This window comes from Nipponia nippon, unplaced genomic scaffold, assembly GCF_047370975.1.
Source record: "Nipponia nippon isolate SJK-2023a ecotype South Korea unplaced genomic scaffold, ASM4737097v1 scaffold_3, whole genome shotgun sequence".
NCBI lineage: Eukaryota > Metazoa > Chordata > Aves > Pelecaniformes > Threskiornithidae > Nipponia > Nipponia nippon.
In genome coordinates, this window is record NW_028262347.1 from 119,940,144 (window position 1) to 119,966,289 (window position 26,146).

General features: G+C 40.8%; 1 protein-coding gene across 6 annotated transcripts in view; it reads right to left on the bottom strand.

Annotated features, from left to right (window-relative positions):
- CACUL1 (CDK2 associated cullin domain 1) overlaps positions 1–24,040 on the bottom strand; it is a 52,644-nt gene extending 28,604 nt beyond the window's left edge. Inside the window, exons 1-4 of one of the 6 annotated variants that reach the window (XR_015706386.1) lie at positions 23,571–24,039; positions 18,210–18,336; positions 13,560–13,662; positions 2,942–3,037 (exon numbers count right to left, since the gene is read on the bottom strand). Coding sequence is in view for 5 of the 6 variants with exons in the window: in XM_087764957.1 (XP_087621083.1) it covers positions 2,942–3,037; positions 13,560–13,662; positions 18,210–18,336; positions 23,571–23,874 (630 nt within the window). In the remaining variant the exon portion in view is untranslated. Of the gene's footprint in view, positions 1–2,941; positions 3,038–13,559; positions 13,663–18,209; positions 18,337–23,570 lie in introns of all 6 variants that reach the window. The other 5 variants (XM_087764957.1, XM_087764959.1, XM_009476107.2 and 2 more) reach the window with 5 other exon arrangements.
- Positions 24,041–26,146: the final 2,106 nt, after the last annotated feature.

Sequence of the window (26,146 nt, forward strand, 5' to 3'; positions counted from 1 at the left end):
TTAATTCGCTTTATCTGCGGTTACATCCCGGAACTTTTGAAGGAGCTTAAACCCACAGAATTTTGGAGGGACAAAAGTGCTTTGGGCCTCCATGCTTTCTTGGAAAGTCCACTGTAGCAGCATAAGACTGAAAAAAATCCATCACCATGTGAAAAAGAAAATGGCTAGTGCTCCTAGCAAAAGAAGGAAAAAGAACCCCTCTCTCAATTGCAAAGTCAGCCCTCTCAACCATCACTTAAGATAAGCTTTGAAACACACCTTGGTCACCACATACGAGCAGGTTAAGAAAACGCCTTCCCTGTATTCCCACCATTCACACACAAGAATATGGTTTGGTACATACCACAAAAAAGCAGAAAAGTGCTGCTGTTGATATCAAAACACACAGGACTAAGCTTAGGGCAAAATACTATGCCTTTTTTGGCCACCAAGGGACAAACCATGTCCCAGTTGTACAAAAAACCTTTAGGTTTTCCTTGGCTTCATAGATTCTTTAAATATTTAAATGCATATTAAAAGTTTTCCTAAGCAGCAATATAATTATCCTTTGAGAACAAAGTTTATCAGTGCAACTCAACAGCTTTGCAAACTCCTGATTAAAGCAGTTGCATCACTACCAAAAAAAGGAAAGCCCTGCCATCTCTGATAAAAAGGCAGAGTTCAACAACTTAGTCGTCTTCACTTAAAAATACATTGAAAGTATCTATTAAAGTAACTACAAAGCTCTAATTTATACTGTAGAATAATTAGGCTTTCATCTCTTGCATTTGTTTTTTAATTGTATTTTCTTCTCTAAGTAAAGGAAACTGCTGCTGCTGTATGAGAGAAAACTTGATTAGATGCTACAATGTAAAATTGCAGGAGTGGCTGTACATAAAAGTACTTCCAAATGCATAGCGAAAAAACTAAGAGAGGAAAACATTTTTCATCCTGACTTCCCTAGAGATATTTTGCACATCATGCACAACACTGATCAATAAATGATTTCTGCGAAAAAGTATGAGACTTAATTTTACATTAGCCTTCAAAACCAGCTATATAGCTGAGCCAAATCAGCATTATGTTTGGCAGCAAGAGGAACTAACACATAAGTCACTAACTCTCAGGCCTAACTTGAATTAATCACTTAAATGAGAAAAGGTTTGCAGGAACAGAGTTTTACTGCCTGAACAAATCACTAGTCATGCTTCAAAGAAGCTTCTCCTTTAAAATGATAAGTATTTTCACTTTTCTTTGTTTTCAAATAAAAAAAAATTACTATCTAACTATTCATTTTACAGGTCTGTTTATTACTTATTAACCATTTTTACTATGTTCAGATATCAGTTAGACTAAAACTCTAAAAAAAAAAAAGAAACGAAGGAATACAGAGCGCTCCTCATTTGAGGATACAAACACCACATCACACCCGTGTACAAAGAAAGATACAGAAATCTATTCAGCAATTATACCTTGTCTGGTCATATAGACAAAGCTTATAACGATAAAACCTGTCTGTTTATATGTCTATCATGAACATTTTTTAGATGTTAGTTACTGCAGTCTTAATTGTTAAGGACAGATTTTGACCTCTGTGATGGAAGAACCTCAGTGACAGATCTGAGCACCCAATCAAAGTACACACCTGAACAGCTTATCTCCATTTGTAAATGGATATTAAATTATGAGATTGCTTAATCACTTGTCTGCAATGAACAAGTCAAGCACACAGAGGTGAAAAAATGGCTAGCATCTAAAAATATCTGAATGCAATAGGGAGAAAACTCCTCCTAGTTTTTCCCCAGCATTTCATGATAGGAACCAGGAGAAAAATAAAAATTGTGACCAGGAACACATCCCTTAGCTTACAAATGAAGCTCTAGCAACGGACTTCATTCTGTATTAACTAAATAAAGACTACATTAGAAGACACCCAGTTCAAGAAAGGCAAATCCCTCTTTTAATGCAACAATTCTATATGGTGACACCATGCTGTAAGACTACAGCAAATTACCTGGTTTCAGGTGCATTCACTGAAACATAGGAGATCCTTCTAAAAGATACTGTTTCCAAAACTCTGGGAAGCTACCAGTGAGGATAATTTTTAAAAGTTTGAGGTTTATTTAATTAAAATCAGTTTAAATCTTTTTTTCCTTAAAAAAAAAAAAGGGGGGGGGGGGCGGTTCTTTCCCAACGAGTACTTCCTTTAGTTTTTATTTCTAAGTGATGCCAGTGCAACGGTGGTTTCTGGGAGAAGGGCAAATTTCAAGCTTAAGTTATCCGTTACCATAAAAAACAAAACAAAACAAAAAAACCCACAATAAAAGTCTTGGCACTTTGACAAAAACAATGCAAATTATAAACTTCTTCAGAGGTATAGAAGACTTCATAAATTACAAAGTCAGCATGACAAACACTTATAGCCAATGGTTTCTGAACCTCTGCAAGTATGCCTGACCATGCTATGAACATATTGTCTTCATCCAGTCAAGGCTCTAAATTGCTTTACCAAGTGACACAGACATTTCCAAGAGACATTTCTTTCCATCTTGTCTGAATCTATGCAATTTAAAAGCAAGAAACAATCATCTTTGTAGCGTGCCCAAACTACCAAGCCAACATATAACAAGCCAATAAACTATCCCTGTTGAAAAAAATATAAATAATGACCTAACTATTTGGGAAAGCTTTTTTACAGTCAAAATAAAAACCATTCCCCCCACTCCCAGGAAAGAAATACTAGGGCAGAAACCAATTGCAAAACTCTACATTTAAAAGCATGGCTTCCCCTTCCTCTCCCCACACAACTTGATCAGTATCGTTATGTAGGTAGCAAAACCAGGCATGAATCGTTAAGTTCTACAAGTTAAAAATCATTATAGCTGCATTTTATTCTTTTCACTTTCAGTCAGCACCTTGTGTATGGACATACTTTATTTGAAAAGAATTTTCTAAAACTTACCATATATATGAAAAGAGGCACAATGCTCTGCAATGCTCCCATATACTGTCCAAGAGCTACGTTAAATCTTTCAATATAGAGATCTGGAGGGCTGGCCTGCAAGAAACCGTAAAAGTCAGGTTGTAATTTGAGCAAGAGAAAGATCTGGAACAGCATGGGCTATGCTTTCATAGCAAACTCAAAAAACTACGAAGTATTTGATACACTAAGACCACACAAAGCAAGCCACACATCATTCCAGAGTTTCTGCTATAACTCCCTCCAGCAAAACCAGTTTTCTTCAGCAACTGGTTTTTGCCTAGGACTATATGTCAGTGCCCAGCAAAAGGTCCATTCAATAAGAAATACAGTACGCCTGTAACAAACTAGCATTTAGCGTATGCAAATAAAAACACTTATTAAAGATCAGACCTTCATTTTGAAAGAACTATCTGTCACGCCTAGAATTCATCACCAGATTTCAACAAGTGCTGCGGTGTGTGCTCCCACCCCCCTGCAGGCTTGTACTCCAGGACAGCAGGGTGGCATTAAGCTGCTGCTTTGCATCCGAGCTGGCAAGCGGCACATGCTCCAGCTCCAGGGAGCACCGTCCTTCACAGAAAATATTTTTAAGTTTTTACTGGGTCACCTAAGGCAAGGCAAGTATTCAGGGTGTTGAGCTGGAGGGACTACGAAGCAATGTCTTCAGACAGAGCTCCACATCTGGCGTCCTGCACTCCAGATCAGGCCCATGAAAATCTACTGCAGTGCTCCAACACACAGCATTACCTTGTAGCCCCAAGGAAAACTTTAAACTTTGCTACACAAAACCTGAATGTGTTAAACTTCATGATAGGCCTTGTAGAGCTCACAGTGACAGCACTGCTATTTTCTGTGTACAACACCATCTTTCCCAAAGAAGGAAACAAGGGAGCTAAAAAGATCTGTTCCACAGCAAGGTAAGTTAAATTGAGAAGGGAACCAGAAAAATGGGAAGCACTAACCACCGTTTCTTTTATAACTATTTACGTGGAGGGATGCAGAGGAGCTGTGTTAGAGGATTCCAGGAGCGCACTTACACACCCAGGGATGGAAGTGGAGCTGGGGTAACGTGTTCCTCCACTATCCCCCTCTCCATCCCAACCCACCCACGTACAGTGCTCTGCCTCTGGCCAAATCCCTCCTGCTTTCCCTACTATGGTCTTTTCAGAGGAGGGGGTGGGTAGCTGCCGAGTTTCTGCTGTTCATATACATATACACGCCTATACATACCCGAGGACAAAGCATTGCTTGCTAATGAGAAGCAAAACTTCTCTTCCCTTGCACCGTTTTCCTCTCTGACAGCGCCAAGCCAGCAGAGGATGGAGAATGCAGCAGTGACTGGGACCTTGCAAGAAAACAAGCTCAAAGATTTTTCTAAAGCCAAAGCATCTGTAGCATGAGAAACGCTCAAGGCTAGCTGCACCTTGACCACCTTATCGGAACTTAAAGCAGATTTTTTCAACCTTTGTATGGACATTCACCAGGGGCCCTAAGAGAAGTTAGAATTTATGTTGACTTTTTGCTCTATTAAGTATTCTAAATTTATAAAAGTTTTTTTTCCTTTAAACTCACTTCTTTTGCCTCCCTCCTTAATGAGCTTAATGGACACGTGGGTAATTTTCACAGCAAACACCGATACAGAGCAGAAGTTTCAGAAAGGAAAGCAAAACTGGCAAAGGAATAAAGAGTGTTATTCCATATGCTGTTGCCAAAGGTTATATATGGTTATTCTTCATTTTGATCATAAGTTTTTGCATCTTATTGCAAATGCAGTTCTCAGGGGTGGCCAAACAAATTTAGTTCAAAATGCCAACAACGTATAAAAGCAGCTATGAACTCCAAGGACTCCCTTTCATATATACTTACATATATAATTTGTTGCAAATAACATGCAATGAAATCTGCATTTCTAAGCAGTATGTATTCCCACTTCACTCCTTTTAACCTCAACTTTAAATATGGTTATACTCTCTGATTTGTAAAGACTTGGCATGCAGCTTCTAAGATTAAAGAAAAAGGAAAGTTCTACTTCAAAGAACATGTCAGGCAAAAGGAGACTATAGTCTGACACAGGGCACCACTCCTCTCACTGACAGTTTGCACTTTTCATATAACAAAAAAAAAAAAAGAGACAGAAGTTGTCTGGACAGTATGTGATTTAATCCCATGAACAGACTCTAGGCAATGGTATACAGCCAGACTCTGCTAGCTCACCTCACAAAGCCTATAACACATTAAGAGAGATATTTTAAGAGGGAACAACAACTGCACATCCAGCTGTCTCCTGAGGACAACATCAAGAGTCCTTTAATGGAAGGATACCTGTTGACCACCACCACCACCTTGCAACCAAGTAGAAAACAACTGCTCTAGATAAAGACAAAACAGCTAAGAAAAGTCCTGACAGCTTCAGGGGAAGCACTCACTAGCGTCAGGCAAATATCAGGCCTTGGTCTTAACTTCTGGAATGCAAAATCACAGTGTTAATTGCTTTATTAGCATGAGATGTCACCTTTCAGTTTTATTCTCCTGATAGTGTTTCATGTCAAGCCTCAACAGTCAAGAAACTAACAGGAAAGCACATGGTACCTGACTCTGCTTGTTTCAAAACAACAAAACAAAAAACTTCTCCTCAATTATTGCTTCACTTGTAAACTAACAAAAAACCCAAGCCAAAGAGAAATCAATAATAGTATTTTCACAGCTCATCTATGAATTATCGTAATCTGTGTGGGGAAAACAGAACCATCTGTTTTCTGTTCATTAGGGTGTTACTGTATGGCTGCTCAAAACTGCTAGACTGAAATCAATTACTTGTTTGAGCATAGGAACTTTCTCCACATCTCTACATTCACATTAATAAGATGGTAACTGGAGTGGGGCTAACTTTATATAAACTACATGAATTTTATAAACTAAAAAGCACTGTGTAGCACCAAATTCATGAGTAAATAGATGTTGCTAAGATTCTTCTATTAAATGGCCATCATTAGAGTAGAACTTGCATTGAAAAATCAATATTTATTCAGCTATAGCTATTATAAAAAAAAATAAAGAAAGAAACTGCTTAGGCTGACATTTGTCACTCTTGGTCTTAGTCAAGAAAAGATAAAACACGTACGTTCAGCTGTTTTAATTACAGGGGAGGGGCGGAATTAAGCATGACATTTACTTCTTAAAACCCCCCAGGAAATATTAAGTCTTTAAAAACCATTCCTATCTTACCTGAGGGATGTATTACAGAAGCTATTCAAAGAAAGAAAAATATACTGCTAGCCTAAGGTTTTCCAGGAAGGAAGAGGATCCTTCATTCCTTCACCCCTCATCATGAATCCTATCAAACTGTCAATTCAGTTGCTTTTTTTTTTTTTTTAAGACACTCTATATGGGGAGACAGCTTAAATCCTCTCATTTGCTCTCATCCACCACACATAGGGTTAAGAACAGTTTTCCAGTAGCAACTCTATAGCGCGTCTGTCCACGGGAGCACTGAACGTTTGGTCAGGTTTCTCAAATTGTGATGCAGTTGCATTTGCTTAACATCTTCAGTTTGGTTTTGAGTTGACTACTTCTTAGCATAAAATGCTACGGCTGCTATTAAAAGCTGACGTTAAGGACATCATTTAATCTCCTTATACACCATAGCGGACATCTCAGCACCAAGAGAACACATTTGAGAAAGGATGACATGCAAGACAGACATCTTCAAACAAAAGAAGCAATTAGAGACCCAGTATACCAAATTACCCTTCCCTTACTGGAAATCTTAATATCTAGGCATTTCAATGAACTCGTGGGCAAGAAACTGTATACATGAAAAAGATGTGGGTTTTTTCACTTTGAAAACCAATTTGAATATCATTCTTTGACTGAACATATGAATGAAACCAGAAGACATGCTGCTGGCTCAAGACAGCTCAGAAATGGCTCACAAGAAAGAAACAGTGACAACAGGTCTTTGCTTGAGGAACACAAAAGTTAATCTGTTTATGAATAGTCGTCTGGCACAATCAGCAATATATTCAGTAAAGCTTACATTCCTATGTTGAATGGGCAGTTCCATTTTCCTGGGAACATGCTCACTGCCAAAATGCCAGCATACATGCTGCAGCATCTCTCCCACGCCTTCCAAGTGAAAAGGGAAAATGGCTATGACTATACAAATTAACCTGCTATTCACGTAAGTGGTCTGAATCTTTTAAACCAGTTTCTGTTCTTTCTCAAGAAAATGTAATTTGTTTACTTTGCCTTGCAGACAATTTATGCGATGCCCAGGCCTACCACACTAGACAAGGGTATGATTAAAACTTTTTACGAAAAACAGACATTAAGCCAAAGTACAATTCACTCAAAGACTGACTGTGTCTTCCTGTTCAAGTCTGCCCTCAAAGCTGTTCAAAGCCGTACAGCATCGTGACATACTCTTGTATAATTGTCTTAGAGCAGGGTAGCAGATATAAGCCATGTTTCCATTTCCATTCTACCTGTTTGTAAAACAAAAAGACATTGTATCTAAGGACCATCAAAACTCTGTTTAATAGTAAGAAATCTTCAGAACCTTTTCCATCTAGTAAAAACATATTCATTTGTGCTGTATTTACTTATATCTTTCTGGAATTGCTTCAGGGTTTGCAGCACCCAGCGTAGCGGAGCAAGGAACTAAAAATGACTGCAGGAATACAAGCCTTTTCAAAAAGCTGCAGGCAAGGATGATTTTCTCAGGTTAGCTTGCTCATGACAATGTCATTTTTAATGGCAATTCTGGCAATATGGTGACCTCTACCTCAAGTCAAAAGCCATCTTTTTGATGTCCACACATGAAGATGCACACATTTCTAACACTTCTGGTTTCTGCCGTCTGAGTTCTAATACTGATCATTCATTTGATCCGATTCAATTCAGTGTGATTGATAGCAGTAAAGGCTTGTTTCACACACAATTAAGCAATGTTCCCCCAGCAAAACCAATAGACAAATGCCTACAGCACTGGATATTTGTTCATTTGTATTTTTTTTTTCCCCCTTTTTAATATTATGGACCAGATAAATGGCCAGTCTGAGTCTCCTCTTTAAAAAACAGACTGTCGATATTAACAGATCATGCAGTTGACCCAAATGGACTTTAAGAAACACTGGTGATTTAACATATTTAGTAAGAAAAGAGTTAGGAAATGCAAGTTCTCAGTTTCCATTTTCCACCTCTATTTCTGGTCTCTTCTGTAGGCAGAACACAGAGGAGGCAGACTTGTTTTCTACATAAGTGTTTGAGAAACTACTGCAACTATGGAAATTATTTCAGGGAATCAACTGATTTCAAACTAACGAGACCTAATTTGAGTGCTATTTCTATGCAACAAGAGATGAGACATGAATCATGAAGGCGGCTTGCTGTTTCTCATTTAGCTATCAAGTCAGACAATGCCCACACAAACAGTGTAATAAGAATGGGCTTTTTCACATGGATAGCATATATAACCTGGCCTCCCGTAAGTACATTACTACAGTTTAATCATAACTTCATTACCAATCTGTTGTCAAAAGTTCTATTTAACAGACTGGGATAAGTGTTCAATTACAATATATATAAAGGTAACGTAACCATCACTGTACCTTGGAAGGAAAGCAAAATATATCTACAAAACAATCTGGGGCAAAACTGCCTTAAACTATAAATACCAAGAACTGCTATGAGGTGGTACCCAGTACGTAACACTGCCCACAGTCAGAAGTTCAGTTTTACCAGTCCCTCAAAGCACTACTTGGATGCGTTTTCATACCACCCTAACTACATGCAAAGCTCACAAGGTAAACACGACAAGCCACTGAAGTTTCATGCTTTTATTCCTGTAATCAGGAGAAATACTGGAAGTTACACAACTGTTTCTGAAAGACAAATAAGAAAGTTCAGAACCTAATCTGAAGTTTAGAGTAAGACACCTGTATTTATCAGATTAATGTTTCCGAAAGAGTTGGGGCAGGAAATGACAGGCTCCTCACCACTGAATGGCAAAACTCCATATAATCACAGAGGACAAGTGGAAGGCAAACGTGAGACAGAAAAGAAGAAAGGAAAAGGCAAGGAAGGAACAGATTGTCCACAACAGATATTGCTGACATATTTTTAAGAACAGATGGCAACTGACAGCGACTTGATACAAGGCACTCAGTTTCCAGAGATTTGGCAGTCCTCAAAACAGCAGAATAGTTTTTACAATAACCTGACTCCAGAGCATATTCTTCCAAGGAAACAATAGGTGAGAAGATATTTCATACACTGCACTGACTGGTTTGAGAGCTGTCAAGACAGAAGGCTGAGAAGTTTTAAGGATTAATATGTGGCAGGAAAACTTTCCGGCATTGAACAGCGAAGACCCTAAATCTGCAGGTCCTGGGGGCCACACAGCAGCCATGCAAATCATCTGCCAACACCAGTGACGGCTCAGTTCAGTCATGTTCATTATAGGAAAAAAAAAAATACACACAAACATATCTACATTCATATATATCTCAAGACATAATAAAGGAGAAAAACCCCAAGCCCTCTGGAGCGTTCAAGAGCCAAAGTATGCTATCAGCAATTGGCTCCAAATTTAATCCAATGCTTTTAGACAGATGGAATTTAAGCAAGAAATTCTGGTGTTTTAGCTCTACCACTTCTGTTTGATTTAAAATAGAAACAACACAAGCAAATCAGTGTTTATTTACTTAAAGACTGATTCTCACTTATTAACTTCAACAACCATAAAAATTACATACAGTTAGTGAATTCAACTGTTTCTGGTCAAGACAAAAAAACCCACAACAAACACACACAAACAGAAAACTATAGACCCCTTTTTTCTCTTTTCTCTAAATAAAAGAGAATGTAACATGACAAAGAACTGCTTTTCAGCTCTCAGTCATTTCCTAAAGGAATTATTGAGATTATTCTAACTCAAATGAAAATATTCCACTGCACTTGCACAAAAAAAGCTACTTCTGTCATGGGCCAGCTCAATGCCTCAATGCATTTTGATTGTCAATGCTTAAAGTAGCTTCCACTGTCTTTTGCTGAAGACATATATAATGGGCAGAGCACTTCATTTTAAATGACTTTATCATAAGAATAAATTAGAGCCAAAAACACTAATATGTAATGCAAATATAGTTTTATTCATTTTAAAAAGAGAGATGTATTTAATTTGAAAGCATATGCCTGTGTATCCACCCTACCTCATACATCTGAATGACTCAGCACTTATCCACAAAAACAGCTGTCATTATTTTAAACCACAACATAATGGGCTATGTCCATTACCAATAAAATGTTTCCAAATAAAGCATCTTGGAAAAATAATCTGTATACTGCAGGCTTCACAGACCTCAAGACAACAGGAAACATCTTCATTTGTGTTTTCTGCAGCCACCCATTTTTTTTTTTTTTTAAGCACACTAAATCCAAAGTTCTGATCAACTCAAGAATTAGGGAAATTTAATTCTTAATTACTGGAAGCTTCACATGGTAAAACTCAGTCTTGCTAATGCAGAGAAGCTGGTCAGACATTGATTGCAAGAATGGAAGGCAATCCTTCCTCAGAGCCTCTCCATAACTGAAACAGCCTGAAGAGAGGATCATTTATTTACACACATTGTAAGGAGGGAGGTAGAAATGTTTTGGGATATAGGAGGCCCCATAGCAAAGAGCTGATGGTTTGATGACAAGAAATTCATCTAAACGTAATATTACTCAGCAGGCAATGTTCACTGCTTTTCACCCAATGACTAACATGCAGAGAATACATCAGCCCACCCACCTTTTCATAATGCCTCTGCCACCACTGAAAATTTATCTTTTTGAAATGAAAATCTGTGAAGCAGACCTTCAGGAATGCACATGGCAACAAACACCAATGCCACACAAGGTGTCCTGCAGTCTGGAAGAGCAGAAGTCACACAGGGGATGACCAGGGAGTGTGTGCATGTCCCCGTGTGGCCATGGAGCCCCGGCGGCAGCGCCTGGGACACCCAGCTCAGGACACCCCAGCGCCCGCCACTCTGCTGACTTGGGCTGAGGCCAGCTGGTCAGGCAAGCCAAGGGCTAAGCACACAGGGGGCAAAAAAGAAAAAACAAAACAAAACAAAAAAAAAAGGGAGTTTCTATAGTGAATGCCATGCAAAAAGACAAACTCCAATAAGGCTAGAACCATGCAAGAGCAAGTCTGACCAGTCCCCTGAGATGCTTCCACTTTTACTGTTTGGTATCTGACAGTTTTACTGCTTTTGTTGTTGATGAGTGGTTCTTGTCAGAAACAGCTTGCTCTGGCATGTTGGTTACATGCAGATATTCTGTAATCCACCTGCCATTAAACTGTCGCGCTTCTATGCAAAGAAGTTGCTCGGCTTGTCCAGAATAAGACATTGCATTTGCCTGACATTTCAGTTTTCATGATCATCTGCTTTCTCACACAAACCAGGATTCCTGCTTATATCAGGCTACATTTGCATCTCTGCATCTAAAAAAAAAATTATCTTGCATCAAGTCACACCTTGCCAATTAAACAGAACTCTGCAAATAGATTAAATATCATTGGCAGGTGGAATAAGTTTACGTCACAGAAAGCAAAACACCACATATTGTGCATTAAAAGGCTTTGTATATATAGCTTTTTTTTATTGTTTGCCTGTGTTAATCAGAAACTTCCAAGTGACCAACATTTATAAAGTAATTTGTTGTTGTTGTTGTTAGGGTAAAGACCTAGCACCACATTTTCAACATTTTCAACAAACCCAAGTGACTGAGCGTCACCAAAATGGGTTAAGATCAAAGAGGTATCAGGATAATAAAATATATTGTAGTAAAGTAATTTCTTAAGAGTAAATTTCATAAGCCACAGTTAAAACAGTTTCTTTACAGGACAATTTTCTAAGGCACATGAGTTTTACTTCAAGCAGCTCAAAAAGACAGATTTACCATCCAAAACCACAGCCATGATCACATCAGACAAAACTCACATAATACACACAAAGATGATATCACGTTATATTACAGTCCTCTTGCCACCTGCCCCAAGGTGTGTCTAACCTACATAAGGAAACTCTTGCAAGACAAAGATTGCATTAAATAGTTGTCTCAATTATTCTTTCAACAGCTGATGTTCAGAAGGCAGCCTTGTTTTTAGGCAGAAGCATTTAATGCACCCACGTGCTAAAGGAAACTTTAAAAGCAGCTGCCTCAGTCAGTTCTGGAACTTTAGAGGAAACAATCAAGGACTACCACGGAGTAAAGAATTTGGGGTATTCCCAAATTCAAAGCAAAGTAATGCAGTACACTACCATGGGATGTATCAGAAGAACTGGCCAAACCTGTACAGCTGCAATGATTCGTAGTTCTCACAACCAGAAGAAAAATGTGCAGGCTGCACCAGCTCAGCAGAACCAAGGGAAGGCTTTATTTTAAATACTATGTCTATCTACTCTAACCAATTTTTATAAAACAGCAAGGCTGTCATTCCACGAGGAATAAAGAAATTGTAAAAGAGAAAAGAAGCAAAGAACCTAGCTCAAGATGACCTAGTTATTTTATAGTCAAAGATTGCACCAAAGACCATGCCCATTAAATGCAGGGTGGTTATTTTGCTTTATAAGGAAAGCAACAAGAAGAAATGAGTGAAATAAGGACATCAGAGCAATCACAGTGCTCTATATTTTGATGGGAATGCACATTTAGCCAGAAGTACCTGATGCAGTTAAAAGTAGTAAGACTGCTTTTGACTGACAAATTAGTTATCAACTGTTAGAAGCACTGAAGGAGCTGCTGTAGTTTAGGATTCCTTTGTATTTGGCGTCTCTATTTGACGCACTGCAAGTGAGTACAGAACTCCAACATCAGTTATGGAAGTGACAAAAGCTGTAGGGAAATAAAACAGTGTTGCTGCTACAGCAATGACAATTTCAAGAACATGCGTGGAGATCCTAGCCTAAAAGGAATTTCCAACAAGGAACATACAGGAAAACAAACATGGATGCACAAATCAGATGCAGAGAAGGATAGGGATATACAAACTGTATTAGGACTGCTGTAGACCACTGACATCTAGAGATAGGCAAGAAAAATGCAGAATAAACTGTAGCACAAAACTTTCATATGCAATAATTCCTAATTTATACTTCACAATTCATATTAATTACTTCATTTTTTTCCTTTAGATTTTCCCTTTTGTGCTGCTTGTGATGCACAAGGACCATAAACCGTTTATATACATTAACACAGCAATGGCAGACATCCATGCCATGTGCGCTGATCATGTTTGACTGAAGCATTTACATCCTCGATTATACCGTAGATCTCCCATTCTCTAGTCTTTGATTCTATATTACATATTCAAGTTTAGCCACTCTTCTCCACATGCTTCAGATCTCTAAGGCTAATCAGTGCCGTACAATTGGATCTAGTAGTTGGTATTCTGTCTGACAGCCAGTTAGTGAATGAAACAGTCCACAATTTAGTAAGCTAATGTAAATCAGTCTTAATGGCAATCCCCTCCATGGGCCATCTACATGCTGCTCTGATATAATCACAGATCCCAGGAAAGACAGAATTAGATTGTGCAGCTTCTTACCTGCAGCTCCTTTGAGACTCTCTCTAAGTGGTTAGTTATCTTTTTTATTAGGTCACTATACATCTGTTCCGAATGCTGCTGGCATACACACTTATACACACAACTGCAGAAACAAATATAGGAACAAACAATGAACTTACAACAGTTTGCAATGAAGGGTAACAGACTTCAAAATATTTTGTTCAAGTCTCAATTTAGAGGATAATAGAGTTAACTGAATGATTGCTGAACTTTTAAATACAGCCCTAAGCTTGGAATGAACTCCAGCAGGCTCGTAAGTCTCCCCTGGAGGCCCCAGTGTGTGCATCCCATTCCCCCTCCCCGACCTCACTTTAACTTGCAATGAGTTCTCTTAACAGTGCACTTCAGAAGAGCCAGGATAATTCTGTCAACAGCACACTCCTAATTCTGGCTTTTGTCTCTCCTATGTGAATCAAGCCTCTGTTAAAATAAGCAGGTTTAAGGATTATATGCATATTCTAGGGCAAAACCCTTATTAAAAGAAGGGCAACACTGACAAGCAGTCATAGAAGTTGCACCAAAACCGTGCTAGTGTTTTAAAAGGAAACAGCAAAAGTTCTAAAATTACAGACCCAAGCGTGTTACTCCATCCTTTGTTACTTAAAGTCTAAGAAAACCCTACATTTTCGTAATAAACAAAGATGCAGAGAAAGAGCAACAAAATTTGAATTCTACATTCCATGGCTTGGCTATATTAGCTCTGGTCTTTAGTGTTACCTTTGTTTTTTAAGAACATTTTATTGCTCTCATACTGCAATATAACGTATCTGCAAAATAAGGCTATGTATTGAAAACATATTTACAACAGCTGTAAAACAAATACATATATCATTTTCAGCAAGAAGTTACATTAAGGTAGTCATCATTGCCAGGACTAACACCAACGTTATCTGTACCAAGCAGCTTTTACTCCTCGAGTGCTTGCTTTCTTTGAAGTCAGCATTTTGAAAGCTAGCTGCCAAAACTCAAGAGGCACAAGGAAGACTTCACCCGATATCCCCAGCAAGCCCAAACTCCTCCCCATGCCTCTGTTCCACTCCCCTCTCCCTCCATCCCTCTGCACAGAGTACTGTGACAGCAAGCAGTTTAGGTGACAGACTTCTCCTTAGGACATGCGCAAACAAACTATTTCCAGCAAGGTCTACATCCCAGACTTGGATTCTGCAGGTTTTTAATAGCACTGAAAGCCTAAAGCTATGGTACAGCAACACTGTCTCTGTAAGGGAATTACGACATTCCCATTCTCTACTGAGAAGGTGGTACAATGACAAACAAACTGCAATGGTTGGATTAAAACAGTTGTTTTAACAGTCTACAGTTGTAGACTATGGGCTATTGGGACTTTCTAATGCAAGTGAGAGGTTAGGCACCAACTCCAAGCCTTCAGGGACCAAGACAGTACTCTCATTCAATAACTGCCACTCTCAAAGTCTTCTGGAAGAAGGTTTTACAAGTGAATTATCAGTAAGAGATTTAACATTCCTTTACCTTTCAGAAGTATGTATTTATATCCTTTGACAAGTTCAAAAGCAGCAAAAATATAGCATTCATCCCTGTACAAAGTCTTCTCATTTGGCAAGCCACGTTATTTCTTAAAAACCACAAGACATCCCATACCTCTCCTGCTATTATATTTTGAAAATATTTGATTATCTGTAGTTTGATATTATTTAAATAACAGTCAAAGAAGTCCTGTTTCTATCACATGCAGTCTACAAATAGATCCTATTTTGGAACAAGCAAGTGCAAAAGACATTTTAGTATGATGCAGTAATAGCAAAAATACCGATTTAATTTGGAACAAAGAGAGAAACACTGATAACAAAAGCCAGACTGATTTCTGTGATCTCTTACAAACCAGCCAGCTAGGTTACAACAGCAAATGGCTGTATGTTTGTTTGCTCCATAACTAACCAGTACATAGCCACTTCCACAACTTGACCACTTCATTTGCAATGATGTAACTAAACTGAATTTTAAAGTACACATCTCCTTAGTGTTACATACAATATTGCTATACCTACTTCTGCTACACATTCTGTAGTCAAACACCAATCTTCCAATGTACATGCAGAGTGTGTTTACATTTTGTTTGAACACTTCTATTTCGAGGTTCCTTCCCCATTTTCAGATCCTGTTTTCAGTTCCTGATTGTGGGCTGATTCTGTGAATCATCCTTGCCCTGCTATTACCCAAAAGAAGTCAGCAGCCTGTTAGTCCTTTAGCATAACCAAACACCTTAGGAAAAGGAAGACCCAAGCAGGACACTAGAAGGTAAGCATTTATTGAGAGGGATGAAGACCCGAGATTTGTAAGCTGTCTTGAAGAATAGTGATCTAATTGCGTTGTACTTGGGAGGCAGTTGTACCAGTTGCCAGAAGTACAACTTAGCTGTTCACATTTTCCTCATCTCAAAGTTTCTGTCACATCCCTCTGTCAATATATTTAACCCTTTTAATAGGAAGTGACTACGCACAGGCAGGCGTTGGACTCAAAGATGAAAACAGCCACTACTCACACTTTGATACCTTATGGGTAAACTGATCCATAGTAAATATCTGCATACACACCTCAAGTTATCTCCTAGCTTTCACTGCTGTGGAGTAGACACCTACAGTTATCACTGATCATGTCAAATATAGTAGTTTGGGTATCTAATAATATATTTTGAGTTTGCATTATGGAAACCTCTATTCCTTTAGTCAGCACAAAGACAAACAAAAAAAGACCACTGTATTTTCAGCTCAGTTTCACTGTAAAAAAATATAAAAGCTATGTAGCTGTTTGAACCACTTCAAAAAGCACCCCATTTTCAGACTAAAGAACTAGCCTAGGGAAGCAGAGGGGATCTAAACCTCAAGTCTGCTACAGACTTTCTGTAGCATTCTAGATTATAAGACAAGCAAAGGGACACTCTCTAAAATAAAATAAGTTAAAAAGCCTCTTAGATGGAAGAGGCTGTGTCAGAGTAATTACATCCACAGATACAACTCTTAAAAGAAAACTTAAACTGACACACTAGCTTTATCAGTAACACTAAACTACAGACAATCTTTTGTTTTGGTAAAATACATGCAACAGACATCTGCGCATCATTACAATACTGCATCAAGTGTCACCCTGATGTATAAGGGTTATCTATGAGAAACTTAAAACCCATTATTCCTTTAATAAATAAAACTTTTGAGCAGTAAAAACATTCAAAAGATCAACTGCAGTTATCTGAAAACCATAACTAGGTATAGATCTACTCTAGGTATTAAAGCATTCATTTTGCACACCTACTCTTTATCAGAGATGACCATCAAGAGATGTTGGCTTAACTCTTACTGACAGCTGTTTGCACACTGGGGATGTCACGCAAGGAAAAGGATTTTGATTACTTACACTAAAGCTGCAAAATGTCTCTCAATTCAAATTGACCATCTCAATTATTTATACACATGATAATGCCTGAGTCCTGATAACTGCAGTTTCAAAAGTTTGGAGAGAAAAGAGGAAGTTTATTAAAGTTTTTAAGTGGAGGTGCCATTCTTGGATCTGGTTCCCTAACCCAAAGTTGCAAACTGGAGAGACAAAGTGGCTAAGAGCAAGTGGGCGGGAGACAACAGAGCGGAAAGCCTCTAAAAATGGCAATCAGTGACTGAGCTGCCAGTGTTATTTCATAGAGTGCAACACTATGGTAGAGAAAACCAGGACAGCAGTGCCACTAGTTCTGTTGCTGGCAAAGGCCAGCAGTTTTAACAGCATCTTGGCCAGTAAATGCAGCAGCAGCTATCCAGTTTCCATCCTATTTACCAACACCCTGGATACCTGTCACCTACAGAACAAAAATCTCCATTTTCACCAATCTCCTAAGAAACTGCCAGGTCTCTACAGCATTTAGTATTTTGGTTTAGAGCAGTAGTGTGGTTTTGAAGCAAATCCCCTATCATCCCCACTACTGTGCACTAGTTTAGTCTGCAGGGCAGTTCTGGTGTGTGACTAGATCCCTTTTAAAGCAAAGTAAACAGCAACTCCAGGCCAGGTACAAATCGAATGTTCTCCAGATATGAATGGAGATATAAAGGACTGAACCTTGTGTCAGTCCTTCAGACAGCCTCTAACTGCACATGCAGCCAGATGGCTGGGCAAGGAGGAAATCAGACCTAATCTACCTGATGCAAAACACACAAATGACAGTTTACAGGGATGGACCTCGGCACCAGTTGCTTCTATTTACTTCTGCATCTCTACTGCACCAAATTGGTTCCTATTAGACACGACAAAGAAGCCTTTTGAAACCATAAGTCAAACGCCTACCATGCCAGCCTCTTCTTCCCCTTTGAGGAAAGGGATGTTGAGACTAATACATTTCTTAATATATTACATTAAGCAACTGTGGTAGAGCTTACTTTAATGTTAATGTTTTCAGCACTTACGCATTTTAATTCTTTAGCATGGGATGTCAAGATATGTATCTATTATTCACTCATTCCAACCATTTAAACAATACTGTAGTTCACATAATCTTCCCACTTTCCTCCTCATAAATACAAAATATGACATATACATAGGCTGCAAGATAAAACAAACATTTAACTTTAAAGACAAAAAAAAAGTAATGTAGCACTTAAAAGATTTCCTTACCTGTATATTTGTTCATAGGAGATAGGGATGTAGTCACCAGGACTCTGAGTTAAAAGCTGATCTATGGCACTGTCCAACTTTGGCCAATATGTGCTCCTATAGTCTTCAATTGTTATAACATTCATTACTACAAGAAAAAGACAAAACTACATTTAGTAACTTTAGCTAAAATATTAGAAGCAAGTGAATGCTCTGCAATTTCAGATCACACCAATAGGCTGGCCAAAAGAACTGGGAACTGTTCTTCCGCTATGATAACCTCATCTAAAACTAAAGCCCAGACTTGAATTAGTACCTTTTTATTTACAGAAAATAAAATAAAATCAGAAAACCTGCCAAATCAGTGCTTGGATATTTCTTAGGGGCCGAAGTAGCAGGGAAAAACAAACTCCTGGGAGTTCTACCATGACAATATAATAATAATAATAATAGTAGTAATAATAGTAATAATAATAATAATAATAATGATAATAATGATAATAATGATAATAATGATAATATTTTTTTAAAAGTAGTTCAGTAGTTAGTTCAGATTAATAAAGTACGCAACTTTGTGGGAGTCCAGAATCAACAATTAACACTGGGTCCTCACATGCAGGAGAACAGGCTTTGGCCAAGACTGGTAGTTTTTGGAATACTCCTTCCCAGCAGATGTATTCATTCTACAAGTCTCAGGTGGGACCAGCAACTTCCTTGGCCTAAAAACTGATGCAATTCCCTCTGCCTTCAATTGCAGTTAAGCTCCCGGGCAACTTTTTTGGATCCATATTACAGTTTCCCCTCTAGCAGGCACAGTAATACTCCTTTTCCAGATAACAATCAAGACAGGGAAGAATAGGAGGCATTTAAATTATCATTCCCCATCACTCCCTGATTTCCCTCCCCAGCTTCCCCACTGCACCCTCTTGCGCAAGCCACTCTGTGCCTTCATAGACACAGAAGAGCTTTAGTCTCTCTCTTTTCAGGGAGGATTTCTGAACTAACCACACGTGGCTGTTTCAACAGCAGCCACGGTAGAAGGGTTAGCACCTTCCCTTCAGAGACGTACTCACAGGACTACCTTGCTGGCTTGTCACACCACCATAGCTTCACAGCAGCCACTCAAAACAAAGCCCTCGGTAAGTAACAGCACAGGGTATGCTTCATATCAAAACTAACCAGTCCAGGAAATCCCCATGTGGGTCTGGGCTGTATGGAACAGAGAATAAAGATAGTTCCCACCCCAAACAATCCAGTTTAGACACTGCACTGGAAATATTTTGAATAGGGCTGCATTTTAAATGCATGTGTAAATGTAGATTCGCTGCTGGAATCTTGAGGAGCAAGATTTCTGAAATGTTATTTCCACAAGGGGTTGAAAGGAGCTGGGTAAGTCACTTTTGGCAGCACTATGAAGCACAATTCTAGGGAAATAACAGGCAAAACAGTTAACAGTTATCATGAGAAAAAGAAGAGTATAAAGAGAACGTGGAATAAAGAGAGGTGTGAGACAAGAAAGCGTTTGCACGCTATCTTAAGAGCGGATATTACAGATTCCTGTTGCGTATCTTTTCAGGGTATTTCAGCAGAAACCTAGCTTAGTGAAGCACGTTAGTGCAGTACTCCTAGCCCCCTCTTCACCCAGCTAGCCATTGGTTCACTTTTGCTTCATACCTATTGCAGAAATGGATCTAGTTAACATAGTTAACATAGTATGCGCCTGATTAGTGAACGGGTCACCACCACCAAACGCTGCAGGATGCTGTCGCAACGCTCCAGCCTGCAAACTGGAAGTACGACACCGTTTGCTAACAAGTTGATAAAGGTTACAGGTCTGGGTACACAACTACCAGGACGTAAGTTAACATGTTCAGCAAGTCAGCTCCACGATTGTAAAAGCATCCATGAAGTCAGGAACAGCACAACACCTGCCTGACAGTAAATTCATCCCATATTCATCTGTCTCGCAATGACTTGCTCAAGTTCTTGTCCCTTACAGAGCTCAGGCTCTGGACAGATGTTCTCGGGAGCAGCTTCCATGCAGTAGCTTTCCTATTCATGCTTACACTCAGCAGCAAAATTTGAGCATTTGTATTTCACTTTGTTTCCCCCAAAAAGGTGGCTCTCCATAGAAATGCTCTGTTCCACAGAAAACATTAAACTGAAGTCAGCATAAATATTAGACCAAGTCTTGATTTAAGATGTCAATGTATAATCGCACCCACATACTCAAAATGTTTACTACTTTCACATGTAAAACACATCCTTCTTTTAAAGCTATAGTTAAAAAAGCAGGGGACAGAGCGGGATGGGTAATCCAACCTACTGTCAAGTAAGCAGACATCAGTCTGACAATTATCTGTCATTTATTCCGACAATAAAGATCAAAGAAAGCAGCTAGGCATCTTTCAGAAGCTTTATTTCATCTCGTAAAGTGACACATATAAAGCTTTACTGCTTAAATAGCAATGCGCCCTACAATCCTAAAATATTTTGTCAAAGTGTACAACCTCTTCCAGCAGATCTCTGAGACTAATCTACAGACTTGTAGCTATCACTGTGCCTCTACACTTTCCTTTTTCTCAGACGTCATGAGCATGTTTACACAATAGATTTTGCTATACCCCCCTGCCTGACGCATCCTAGCATACATTAGCAAGTTTATGAGTCTGCCCTGTAGTTGTTTTCAATTCTAGTCTATTTTTACTACATGTTTCTCAGTCTGCGTTAAGACTGGTTAGTAAAAGTAATGTTAAACTTTTTCTTCATGAGACAATTTGCCTACGCAGCAACGCACATGCATTGCAATGAACCACATTACGCAACAGGGCAGTCAACAGATTTAATGGATATGCCAACGCTCACAGCCACATGTGCCCATCCTAAATGGGACTGGGATCAAATACATTTATAGTCATCCTTGCTTGAAAAGGATGAAAAAAAACAAGAAGGAAAACTCTCCATTTTCTCCACAATTCAGATGCGCTGCAATTACTAGTACAGAAGAGTTTTGCTTAAAGTATTAAATGCTCTTACTCTTATTTTCTCTCTTATGGCCTTTGAAAAATATTTTTCACAACTCTACTGCTTTATAAATCCATAACTATGACTGAAGCTGATCAACTGTAAATAAAGATTTAGTCATAAGTTTACCACAACATGGAAATTTTTCTTAAGTTGCTTTAACTAGAAGAAAAGCTATTAAATGAACTACACATTATTACATTTGATTTTAGTTCTCAGTCTCACCAAAATCTCAAGAAAGGATAATTGGATTTGGCCCCTTCGAAAGATTTTAAAAGGGTTTCCATCTAACCTTCTTCCCCCATTATTCTGCCAGTTAAATTAGACCAAAAAAGGCCCACCAGACAGCTTTAGTCTGCAACTACGACCATGAACAAAACCAACATGCTGCAAGTAATTATGTATTGGAACACAAGCATTGGATTTTCGTTTGTTTTGGAGGAAAGAATCAGGAGAAAGAATCACTCCAATCTATCACAGGATTGTTGGAAACTGTATGTCACCCACATTTTAAGGTCACCTGTAAGATACACTAAGACTAAGCCTCTGCATCATGAAGCAAGGCCGGCATAAGTTCTTGCTCATTCAACTGCGAGAAGTTCTTCACGCAGCAGAGAACAGACAACTTCCCTATCAAGCTTAAGACTGACAATCGGCTCCTCTACACATGTGCTGCCGTTGCTAAGACAGAGCAGGCAGGAGGGGATCTAGCACACACTGTCTCCCTTTTCATTGTACGTTTACACTGAAAGTGACCTTTCTCCCTTTTTCTATATATGAAAATTAAATAGAGGAGATTAAGGGACCCTCTGTCAGAGCCAGGATTAGAACAGGCAGGATCCCAACTCAGCTCCTGTACTTCCTCAGTCCATACTACTTCACTAGACTGGTTCCGTTCACATACACATACCGCCAAAACTATCCACAACACAAAGGTGTAGAAAAGTGCTAATGAACTTAACTCAGAGAATTTTGTATTTTACGGGAATTTTAATTTTCTTTAAAACAATACTTAACATCAGTAAGACAGATAGTGTGTTGGGATACCAATGCTGGGGAAGTGAAAACAAGAACTCAAAAACCACATCCTAAGCACAATCATGCATAGCCACTTCCTCTCCCCTTCAGACATAAACTGTAGATTAGCTGGAAAGTCACCTTCCCATTTGGTGAAGATCCAGCTTGAAAACCATTTTTGTTCTGAAATAGAAGGAAAAACTAAGACTCTAAATTTCTGGATTGGGAATTCAAAAGCTTAGTTCAGCAAGGCTGAACGACATTTCATTTCAACTGTCTCGGTGTTTACGAGCCACCCCAAAGTACCTGGAGCTCTGACAAGCAAGGCAGGCAGAGAGCCAGAGAGCTCATGGCGTCTGGGAGCCTCAACTTCAAAGCAGCCAGCCTTGGCAATGTGCCTAGAGCCACAAACCCAGGCTACCAGAGAAGCAGGGATCCAGAAGCCTGAACTTTGAGCTTCCGATCAGCTCTGAAGCTGAGCTGCTGAGGAGCTAGACAAGTGAGCTAGCACTGGGGAAAGGGGGGGAACAAAGAAAAAAAGGTGCATTTCCCATCCAAATTTCATCGTGGCAGTTACACGATTATACTTCCAGGAATACTTCCAACTAGCCAAATCGAAGTTTTCCAACAGCCATTAGAGAAAAGGGCATATCTTGCCCACAGGTGTGACTTCTGGAAATAAAAGTAGAATTGAAATGAACAGCAAAAAAAAAATCTTCCCTCAACCTTAGCTCAGCAAAACAGAAAAAGCTGACGTTTCTGTTAAAAGCTACATGCAAAAGACGTTTCAGAGCGATTTTTGCAGGGTAAATACATCTTCTGTTGTTCTCACGAGGCCTTTACAGACACACATCCCTTCCAGGATAGCAAAGGCCTCGCACACATCACCATCCCACTGCGTCAGTGATCACGGACAGGTTTCGGACCTCTTCTTGGGGTTTTCAGGCAGAAAAAAAAAAGTCTTTGGGAAAACACGACCTGAGCCAAAAGCCTGAGGAAAAGCAATAGTGCCTCTGTAGAGCTGAAAGCCCTGCCTATGCTGGCTCTCCCAGTTCTACAGCCGGACCTACCACATCACCTTGCCGTGACATGGCAGCAGCAGAGGCTGGGGTGCGTGCAGGAAAGGTTATTTTCTCCTTCCAAGACGCTTTAACCCATTTGATTTCGCTTGGAGAGGCCTCTCGGGCCAAGACCCCCCGTAAGGGACCCGCCGTGGGCAGACCTGAGCCCAGCCGCGGGAGAAGCGAGCAGGGGGCAGCGGAGGCCGCGGGTGACAGAGAAGCCCCCCCCTCCCCCCGAGTGCCCGGGGCCCGCGGGGCGGAGGGCAGGGCGGTCACTCACGGAACTTGGAGGTCGAGGCGTTGATGTTGATGGCGGCGGCGATGGCTCCGGCTCCCCCCTTGCCCCCGGCGCTCCCCGGCTCGCAGCCTCGCAGCACCCCGTTGGCCTCGGGCACCGCGGGGAGCTCCGGCCCGGCCGGGGGCCCGGCGGCGGGGCCGCGCAGGAGGCGGTCACCGAGCGGCACCGCGGCGGGGCCCAGCAGGTGCCGCCCGTAGCCGCCGGCGCCCCAGTTGTTGTGGTTCTGGTCGTCCATCATGGCCTCGCAGCCGCCCCCGCCCTCCTCCTCCATGCTCTCCTCCTCCATGGCGGCTGCCTGCCTGCCGGCGCGACGGGGAGCGAGGCGGGGCGGGGCGGGGGATCACCGCCCGCCGCCCATGGCGGCCGCTCTCCGCCCGGCGGGGCTCGCCGCGGCACGGCTCCGGGCACGGCCCGCGGCCGCCAGCCCAGCCTCCCACCGCGCAGCGCGACACTTTGCGGCAGGCGGAAGACGGCGGGCGGGCCAGGAGACCCTCACCGCGGGGCATGCCGGGGAGCGTAGTCCGGTGGGGAGGAGCTGCCATTGGCTGGAGGGCGGAAGAAGGCGGGGCCGCCCGCTGGGCATTGTGGGACGGCCCGCGGTCCGCCGGCGCTGAGGCGGAGTGGCGAGGGGATGGCGCTGGCGCTGGCGCTCGCCTTTTCCCTCTCCTGCCAGGCCTGGCCACTAATTTTACCTCGAGAGGGGAGGCTCCGGCAGGGCCCGCGTTTGGCTTCCCTTTTGCCGCTGAGGGGAGAGCGGCGGAGCTGCCCCCGCGGCCGCCGGGGCCTGCGCTCCCCCTCAGGCCCTTCGGCTGCGTCCCCCTCTAGCGGCCCGTTCAAGCGCCGCCTCGTCCGCAGGCAGCGGGGGCCAGGCGGGAAACGGCCACGGCCACGGCAACATCCCCACGGGAATAACACTGAAAACATGGCTGTGGGTGTTACACCACCCTCCCCTCTCTCGTTTTGTGAGCTGTGAAGGGCCTGCGCAACGCTGCTGTTTTACAGCGTTTTCTCTCTCCTGTTACTGAGGAAAAGCCTGCACAAATAACCCATAAAATCATTTATATTGTCAATGGACAATGTAACAGCTAAAACCAAGCTTTTACTGCTGCATAGTTTCCTTCCAGTGTAATTACTTTAGGTTTTATTTTCACTTGCAACTAAACGTTCTGGCTACCGCGATGGAAGAACAGAAATGAACAGTGGGTTTTTACTAAAAATAAGTTTCCACTGTGTGGGTTCTTGCTCTTGCTTGGCAAACGAAAAAAGTGAAAAACTGATAAAAGCAGAGGTGTCTAGCCGCCTTTCCAAAATGTCTCATGAAAAGTGAAAAGCCTGTCATTTGTTTTCCAAATAGAAACACTGATTTCTATTCTAGCATGAGACAAAATTGCCCTATTTTATAAAAGCAGAAGATGCCACTGATTTTGCTGCACTGTGGAACAGGTCTATCTCGAGTTGCTTTGATAAAGGCAAGCGATGAAAAGAATTTGTCCCTATTGCATTTTTTTCTTACATATTTGAACTAACAGTGTTTTTCTTAGATGTAAAGATCACACTGAACATCAGTGGTTTGGTCAGACCAATGTACAGCCCTCTCCATTTTCTATCTTGGTTAACACCAGCGGGTCACGGTTTGTCTCAGAGACCAAAAGCTGATTTGGCGCATCACACGTAGATCTGAGATGATGCATTCAGCACATTCACATGCCTGTTTTGGCTGTTGATTTATTTCTATCTACGCCTTAACCACAGCTGGGAAAAGGACGTTTTTGTTCACCTCTGCTGCATATTTGCATTTACCAAGTGGGACATGTAATACAATGTGAATATCAGTAGAGTCATTTATAATGGATATTAAACTTGGAAAGCTAAAGCAGCAAACCATTTTTAGCTTAGGGAAGTGTTGCAATTTTCTGGTAATCACAAAGAAACATAAATGAAGTTTGCATATCTCCACTGCTTCAAGAAAGTCACATTTGTGTTCTCAACGTGCAGAGCAACTCCGTCGTACTTTCACCCGTCGTACTTTCACCCGTCGTACTTTCCTCCTCATCCGCTTCCACTGATCTCAGGAGCGGGTCTCAGATTGTTTGCCCGTACTTAAAAACACTGTGACCTGAGGAGAAATCAGGAACTTATCAGCACAGCTTTAGCTTTGTCTTACTAGTTTCGAAAGCGCTTATGTTAACGTCTAAGAGCAGTGGAAAAGTAAGACAAGCCCAGCATTTTTCAGTTCTAGGGTTTCCTATTTTCTGTTTCATACTCTCTTGTTGCACACACCTATTTTTGTTACCATCTCTGTAATTTACTGACCAGCTGAGGTCTTTTGGGTTTGGGGTTTTTTTGCCATGATCTTTAAAGGTATGTTTCCTTTCTAAGCCCTTTCACAATGTTCCTCGCACTGCGACTACACTCGCTGCACTCCCTTGTGGCGGGAGTCCAACAAAGCTTAAGAAATATTTCACTATGGACTTCTCTACAGCGTCTCCTCAGTTGCCTTGCGCAACAAGCTAGCTCATCTTACAAATCAAACAAGAAGCTCTTTCTTGCCTCCCATA